The sequence below is a fragment of the Liolophura sinensis genome, chromosome 12 (assembly GCF_032854445.1).
Source record: "Liolophura sinensis isolate JHLJ2023 chromosome 12, CUHK_Ljap_v2, whole genome shotgun sequence".
NCBI lineage: Eukaryota > Metazoa > Mollusca > Polyplacophora > Chitonida > Chitonidae > Liolophura > Liolophura sinensis.
In genome coordinates this window covers 12501088-12509878 of record NC_088306.1, presented here as the reverse complement: position 1 = coordinate 12509878, position 8791 = coordinate 12501088, and the positions used below count along the sequence as shown (strand labels likewise).

The following is an 8791-nucleotide window of genomic DNA, read 5'->3' as shown; positions in this document are numbered from 1 at the left end:
CAGTCAGGTTTATGAACAAACAGAGAGGGTGATGCTCCTTTAAAAACGACATGTTATGTACGACTCTAATAATGCTAAAACCAGCATTTTGGCAACGATGGAGGAGGTATAGGTAATGTGAGATTGTTAAATCTGACTTGCTACAACCATCGCTAATAATCCCCACCTACACCCCCCTCCCCCATATCCTATCCCCGCACCACAAATCCCCGCACCGCCCATCCTGTCCCTTCACCAAAGATCTCCACCACGCCCAACCCAACCTATCCCTTCCCTAACATGACTTCTCCCGCACTGGCCGAGGCAGGGTTGGTGTAGAAATCTTTGTTGTTTTTCTTACGATGGTCTCGATGTATAAAAGCATAAGAACTCACCCTGTCCATTCCAACCACTCTATAGGCGTGGCCATGCAAATGTATCGGGTGATTGGCATTGAAGGTCACGCCTTCGTCCACAACAATGATTTCTACTAGATCGTTTAGCTTCACTTGCAATATATGCACACATTCACAATGTTCCTCTGTGCAGTTTTTAGTAACAGTGTCTTCGTTACAAATTAAGTCCTGCAAAAATATGAAACATAACATTAATGCATAATTAATGTCAGATCCTTACATAAATATGTATTATATCTTCTTGTGGAAGTTTGTCATTAATCGTGGTGAATCGTGTGACCAACTCCCAAATGTTAGCATGCGTGATTCACAAAGATCATATTTCATTTATACAGTCGCGTGAATATCTTGTTTCTCCACTGATGTGATAAATACATAAGGTACGACAATATGACAAAGACAGACTGGAAAGCTCTTTAGTGAAAGTTTAACGAAGGAAAGTTTTACTAAGCAAACGCCGAGCAGGGTACGATTCCCTAGGGAAGTTTCGCGAAGGAATGGTTTAGCTGTGAAAGGATCGAGAGAGAAGTGCTCATTAGGGAAAGGTTCGAGAGAAAACGGTTTATCAGGGAGAGATTTGAGGGAAAACGGTTCATCAGGGAAGGATTTGGGAGAAAACGGTTTACCAGGGAAAGGTTCGAGAGAGAAAGGTTAACCTGAGACGCATTGGGAAGAGATACTTGGGGAGAGAAAGTTTCACTAGAGAAAGGGTGGGGAGAGAAAGATTCACTAGGGAAACGTTGGCGAGCGAAAAGTTCGCTAGAAAGCGTTGGACAGAGAAAGATTCACTAGGGAAACACTGGGTAGGTGGGTGGATGGGTGGGGGGGGGGTGTTGAAAGGCCTACTAGGGAAACATTGGGGAGAGAAAGGCTCACTAGGGAAACATTGGGGAGAGAAAGGCCCACTAGGGACAAGGGGAGAGAAAGGTTCACTGGGGAGACACTGGGCAGAGAAAGACCCACTAGGGAGACAAATGAAAGGTTCACTAATGAAACATTGGGCAAAGGGAGATGGTGGGAAGAGAATAGTTCATTTGGGAGATGCTGGAGAAATGTCCATTAGGGAAATGTTGGGGAGAGAAAGGTTCAATAGAGAAATACTGGAGAAAGGTTCATTAGAGGAATGTTGGGAGAGAAAGGTTTATCAGGGAGATGGTGGGACGAGAAAGGTTCATTTGGGAGATGTTGGAGAAATGTCCAGTAGGGAAATGTTGCGGAGAGAAAGGTTCAACATTGGAGAAAGGTTCATTTGGGAGACACTGGAGAGATAGGCTAACTTGGAAAAGGCTCAGTAGAGCCACACTCAGCAAGGAGAGCACATAATGAGAGTTTCATTGTGGAACTATTCTATTTGACATCAGCTAGACAGACTCGATATACAAAATTTTAACACGTGCTGCAGTGTATATTAGAATCTGAGAACATGCTTGTATATTGTTAACGCTACATCTGTGTAGGAGTCTCACCTCTGACAGGTCATCAAGCTGGCTGATAGGTGGTGATGGCGGCAGCTTCATGGTGATTTTGTTGAACTGTGGGGTGTATAAATGCTTTTTCCGTTCAATGGCGTATACAGGGTAATATTTAGAGTCGTGGAAATATCTGTTGTCGATTTTGTGGAAATCCATGCCGATAAAAAACTTTTTGTCCGGTGTACCAGAAACATCGTCATCTGGAAAGGAAGCGTTCATCTTGGCGATAGGAACCATGTCTGCTGTTTCTCGCGTGTTCAGCGGGTTCAGTTGCTGAAAGCAAACAAGGAATATTATAAGCGTATCAGTTAGTATATAGGTATAGCTCGTCTGTATACCGGACTTATTTGAAGTGTGAATAAACTTCTAAGGCTATGTATTTTTTCAAAATATGATTGTTATATACAGGTGGTGTTGGTTGATTTCATTCACTAATAGATCAACTTGCATGCCAAGGTGATATATCTATATGATATAGTAAGGGAACCAAGTCGTCTCCTGTCGTCAAATTGAACTAATTTAGAGAACCAGTCTTCTTGTGTATCGTTTCTGCATGACCATGTTCACTGGTTAAACTGTAAGTTTTGTAGTTATAGCATCGTGGCTACTTATTGGTGGTAAACTTATTGGAGGCGTCACTTATCCAGCACTGTAAAGATGATGGATTTAATGTTGAATACACGCAGGTTCATTATTTTCGAACAACCCTACAATTCCTCACGTGTCGAACATTTTTTTCACACCTGTCCACCTGTGATGAAACTCACGAATAACGATACAGATCGTTCAAAAATTTCCCTGCACTCACTTTACCCTCCCTTGCATTGCTGAAATAGTCCGTTTCTCCCTGCGGATCCTCCCCGTCTGGAGCTCCATCATATCTCAAAATGGCCGTCTGTTTTGACATGGAGAACTGCGGGCCACAATCCGCTAATCCCTGCAGCCGAAGCCAGTAGTTCGCCTCTGTCTCGTTGGCGGTCAGGATGAAGTCGAACCTTTCCCCAGCGTACACGACAATGGAATCGACGGTATACGGTTCAAACGGTGCCCCATCCGATGCTATGACCTCCAGTGTATGGTTGTCAATTGAGAACAGGATGGGACAGTTTAAAACACCATTGCTGATAACTCGAAATCTATAGCGATATCCCTTAGAGACTTTAAACTCAGCTTTCGGTGTGAATACGGTCTGATTTGTGGTGTGGTCGAAGAATTCTTGATAAGCACCCATTCCTGTAACAGAAAAGAGAAAAAAACCGTTAAAATTTTACCTTAGAACAAGAAGCGCCTGCCGGTTTCTTTGACACTATAACACCCGAATATTTGAAAAGAGGTATTTAGGGCGTTTCATTCCACAACCTGTCTAGATCAGCGGTAAATTTGGCCAGGATAAAAATGCTGTAATTCAACAATCCAAGTCTTCCGGCCAGGTGACTGTGTTAAAAATTTCACCCCGCCAAATACTATAAAATGATTGTTTACTGAAAAGTTGGGATGTACATACCATTAATCAACATGGATTTAGGTTTGTTGTCTCCGTCGTCATGGTGATGATGGGTGAACCTGTTGACTGACACCTCTGTTAGCCAATCGGTAATCAGGATGCTATGCTCGTACAAATCGTAGTCATATCGGTCAAAATGGACGTCAGCGGATGGAGTCTGTCGTACAATCAGAGCCCCGAAATAACCGTCAGACCTCTGCAATCCGGCGTGGGAGTGCCAGAAATGTGTTCCCGGTGTGTCGGCAATAAACCTGATTTGAAACATTTCAATTTTTTCTTAGTCCTTTAATCGCTTTGATAATATTTATTTATTGATTTGATTGTTGCTTAGCCTCATATATATAAGAATTTTTAATTTATATGAAGCCGGTCCTTTGTAGGGTGGGGAACACCTGAGTGCCCAGCGCAAACCAATGACTTTCGGCATTTTAATATAGATCAGCACATGATATTTGTAAAAGCCAAGTGGTCTTGAAGGAATGTTACACTACGCAAACGGTCACACAAGCATTGGACTGCGCAAACGGTCACACAAGCGTCGTCGGACGCTGATTGCCACCACGACCCCACAATCGGCTGGAAAACAACCGCACTTCTCCAGATATCACCTGACACACAGATGCTGCCAAAGCTCGTTGATCATCTTTACATAAACCTCGAATTGGATAGTTCCGTGGCTAATTTCAGACAGAAGCCGATAGTCTCATCGACCAGGAAGGCTTCAACAAAATATTTTAAACCTTTCCTTTCTTTGTTGTATTCCTTTAAACTCTGTATTGTAATTAATTACTATCTTCGTTTCAATGCCATTACACGGTAAACACATTCTTACTAGCCTTAGAAACACGGGTTGAAGAAAGATATAGCACAACACAAATATTAGGATCATCGACCATATCATCTATAAGTCAACTTCGCACGAGTAGCATACAGTATTGTCCCAAAAGTGCACCTTGCGTGCCAGCAGTGGTGTATAAATTTGTGTAATCTGAGCAACTCTTCTACACTGTGTACAGTGATACAAATTTTACGGTGAATACTTGTTCAAATTTGTACACAATTGTTTGCCGAGAATATAAACCAGTAAATCGAATTTCTATGGAAACGACCCTTGATCCTCTAGCGTGGCTCTTATTCTACCTGTATTGGAATTGGGTGTGTGCGGGAATAGGGCACTGGGTCAACATTTCCACACCGTCGTTGTAAGGGGTGCCCTTCTGGTGAATGCCGTGCCAATGGATAGTAGTTCCCTCAGCCATGTTCAGCTTGTTGTCAACCGTCACCACGATCTCGTCGTTTTCACATACCTGAAACAGTTAAATAGTCATGTGAGTTAATGGGATTGACTGATTAACTCTTATTTATTACTTGGCTGATTGACTCTTTGAGTAATCACTCAAATAACTGATAGTCCAAAAAATACATGGATTCATTTCAGACTCATTACACTGCACAGAGACAGGTACTATTTCAAGTATGTGACCATCATTTATTTCTTTATCGTCCAATGAATAGGCGATAAGCTCCTTTCTACAATTCCTTGTCACTTGTTTCCTCACAACCTTTGGAAAGTATTCTTCTATGCAATGTAGAGCTATTTGTTATCTAAATACGAGCCAAAATCTATTTTGCATGTAGCAATACGCCTCGAAGAGATAACTATTAGTTTTTTTTCTTTCTTTCTGTTAGATACGTCATTACGAGCGAATCATGGGAATGAATCAATCAACTACGCTACTGCATGAAATGTTTAAGGAAGTAATAAATTACAATAACGCCTTGCGGTCGTTTGCGTATCCGAGACGTCATCATAAGTCAAGGATTCCCATAGTTCATCAAACTAGTACACGATTTCTCTCTTGTCCTCTGTTGAGGACAGACCACACACACAGGCTTATCTTCAAACCAAAGTGGGGGGACAGTCGTTTGAAACCACGAGTATTTATCTGTGGTTTAATTCCGTGAACCACTCGGTCTCTGTGGTCAGATTGTGAGCACATATATCCCCTAACGTGGCTGCTGTTTCACGGCAATGCGGCCTTGTTATACTTCTAACAGGACAAGGATGTCCAAAATTCTTCCTAAACACGGTCACGTGCATTGTTATAAAATATATTTCTATACTTATAAATAATTATACTGAAAACTTCGAGCTGTCTATGGTCGAATGGCCTGAGAAACTAAGAAGAATACCTGCGTCCCATTTAAAAGTTAAAGTGATTTATCTGAAAGGAGCTTTAGAAGTTCAGTTTGTTGCATTCGCTGTATAAAGGTTTCTTGAAGTTATGCTACACTGCCGAATTGAAGTTAACAGTTGAAAAGTCCGTAATGCAGACCAACGATATATTGGCCTCAAATCTTCCTTCCGTTGATTAACTTTCAGCTTTACGTCTGGAGATTTGTTAGAGGTTCCTATCGCTGTGAGGTAGTTTCCAGATCACGAACAATCCTTTAAGCTTTGTTCCTTTAAGTATTATTTCTAATATTAAATAACACATTGCAGGTCATGTATCAGCTCCTTGGGTTATTAGTTGGCAGCGTTTAGATCTCGAGTCTAAAACCGTTTCTAAGCCGGTTGAACATGTACAATGTTGGATGACTATGTAGAAAATAAAGAGGGATTCATGATCAAAAACAATAGATGGGGGATGATATAATAAACGTTGTTATCCATGAGAACTGTGTTATTTATTTATTGCAGGTTTGTCCTTAATATGGTTCTGAAATGCCAAATGCTGTTTCAATTTGAATTGTAACTACTATCCACTGTCGTAAAGCTACATATAGCTGCCATTCAATGCTTTGTTTGGCTTCGCTTAACCGTCGTTATGTAACTGTTAAAAGATGCACCGCTACATGTCGCCAGATATGAATTCCTACGAGAAACATTTATCTAATGGTTTATATAAACAGAGTTGTAAGAATACTCTTACATTTAAAGTGAATTTTTTTATAATTTCCGGGAACGGCTGTCTGCGATTACGCTCAGCGGCTGACACATGCGCAGTGGGAGAGCCTGAAATCTTACCTGAATTGCTGGTCCCGGAAGCATGCGGTTTACGACCACTACGGCTCTCGGGAAGCCATCTGCGGAGATGCAGTGAGGCCGGTAACAATCCGTCTTGTTAAAGGGACAGTTGTAGCAGGCTTTTGTCAGCACAAAATACCATTCCACGGTGAAGTAATATTCACAGGTTCTCGCTGGTTCTCCTTCCTCGCATGACCGCATGCAGCTGTGGGTCTTGTAATCTGTGAGTCGTGAACAAGATCAAGCTGAAATCCGCTTATACAACCACATGAAATTATAGAGTGTATATGATCTGATGTTTGAAACCAAAGACAAACAAATCCTCTGACTTTTATTATATGTTGATTTTGAAAAGGCCTCCGATTCAATTTTCCTGGACCTTTATAAACGAAGTCATAAAAACTTTCGTAAAATTCATAAAAAATTTTCGCGATATGATTCAAAATTGGGTTAATGTACTATATAAGGATATGAGCAGTTCCATTATTCAAAACGGGTATTTTTTCATCATTTTTCGAGGTGTCGCGTGGATGTAGGCAAGGTGATCTCATTTCACCATACCTACTTTTACTTTGTGGGAAAGGGTTAAGAAAAATGATTCGAGAGAATAAATCTATCAGAGGAATAATTCATAATGGAACTGAATTTAAGTTAAGCCAAATGGCTGATATTGATGAAAGACGGTTAACCCTTGATGGTTCAAAATTATTCCTTAGAACCTCATTAGAATGCCTAGACCTATTTTATCGACACTCGGGGTTAAAAATAAATACTGACAAAACAAAGGCAGTTTGGATATGCTCTATGAGAAGTTCGCAAATAAAGTTATGCAAAGAGATAAAACTTTACTGGTGCAGTGAATTTACAATACTTGGTACTAATTTCTCCACCTCAGATTTGCAGGATATTTGGAAAATAAATTACGTGAGGAAAATCGATGAAATAAAATTAGATTTGCACAGATGGAGATTGAGAAATTTAATGCTTGTAGGCAAAGTCACACTGGTTGTCCTTAGCAGTGTCAAAATTGATACATCTTTTTTTCAGCTTTACCAAACCCACCAAGAAAAATTATGAACGATATAAGCAGAACCATGTTTAAATTTATTTGGAATGACAGTAATGACAGCATAAATCTCAGAAAACTGGTACTAGATTACAAAAATGGGGACGCAAGAACACTGGTACTAGATTACAAAAATGGAGACGCAAGAAAACTGGCACTAGATTACAAAAATGGGGACGCAAGAACACTGGTACTAGATTACAGAAATGGGGACGCAAGAAAACTGGTACTAGATTACAGAAATGTTGACGCAAGAACACTGGTACTAGATTACAGAACTGGGGACGCAAGAACACTGGTACTATATTACAAAAATGAGGGACTTGGGTATGGTAGACCTAAAGGAGAAGAAAACTTAAAAACATGTCACTATGGGCTGAAAAGAGCAGATTTTTTTCTATCTGGTGGTGCCTGTTGCAGAATTTTGCGATTTTTCCTCGTCATACACGTAAAGCCTGGATACGGTAAAGCTGGCATAAATCGCTCAGTCCATCGCGTCCTCCATCTTTAACACCCTGTAATTTATGCTGGGGATGTGTTGCCTCTCAGCCAATGAGAGTCGTTAAAACTGCCGGTTTGTTAGTGTAAAATCGGAACCTAATTCCGGTTTCCCGATCGTCAAGCGGAAAACGAACTGTACTGTTCGCTACCTTCTGGGAAGAATAGCGCTACCGGAAAGGTACGAACTGCACTTCGGCAGTTACCGACGGCAATTCTCCTCCTAACACAGAAGACTTGAGGACTAGTTCTTAAGCAAAATGTAAATTTTTTGGCTTGCCCAATAACAGCTAGAGATATGGTCAGGTCAACCAACGCTTTCTCGATACATTAAACTTGTGCCACAGAAAAGGCTGCGGTGGTTTCTATGATATCATAAATAATGGAAGTGTAGAAATGAAATAATGCACCCAATGGGTGAATTATCTAGGAAGGTCAGATATTAATTGGCAGCGGGTCTTTTCTGCGTCATTTAAGTCTACTAATTCTGTTTATCCACAAGACTTTAATTATAGATTTTTACACGGGATAATAAATACGAATGCTTTTCCTGATAAAACTGATAAATATGACAATGAGATATGTGACTTTTTGCCATAAATCTCCTGAGACAATAGAGCATCGGATGACTGACTGCGTGCAGGTTAAGGCTCTGTGGCAAAAAACAAGGGTGGCTAGACGCGCGCTCGTATGCGTACACACATACATGTACATACATATACATACAAAGAGATGTCTCCTCCATTTCTGTACAAATTAATCCAGAAGTCAGAATTGTTCGATTATGTTTAGATATACAGACCAAAGACAAAATTAAAATCAGTATGT

General features: G+C 40.7%; 1 protein-coding gene across 1 annotated transcript; it reads right to left on the bottom strand.

Moving 5' to 3' along the window:
- Window positions 1–263: 263 nt before the first annotated feature.
- LOC135479706 (uncharacterized) lies at window positions 264–6600 on the bottom strand. Its single transcript, XM_064759609.1, has 6 exons — window positions 6400–6600; window positions 4512–4678; window positions 3372–3622; window positions 2676–3100; window positions 1862–2140; window positions 264–563 (listed from the first exon to the last, which is right to left on the bottom strand). Exons 1-6 carry the CDS (start codon window positions 6598–6600, stop codon window positions 264–266), a joined length of 1623 nt encoding a protein of 540 aa, XP_064615679.1.
- Between the last annotated feature and the right edge of the window lie 2191 nt (window positions 6601–8791).

Excerpts from the sequence above, each read along its gene's own strand:
- LOC135479706 (XM_064759609.1), bottom strand. The coding sequence starts at position 6,600 with ATGCGGTCATGCGAGGAAGGAGAACCAGCGAGAACCTGTGAATATTAC. Across the intron at positions 3,623-4,511 it reads CACACCCAATTCCAATACAG|GTTTATTGCCGACACACCGG; the intron begins GTAGAATAAGAG and ends GTTTCAAATCAG. Across the intron at positions 3,101-3,371 it reads TAAATCCATGTTGATTAATG|GAATGGGTGCTTATCAAGAA; the intron begins GTATGTACATCC and ends TTTCTGTTACAG.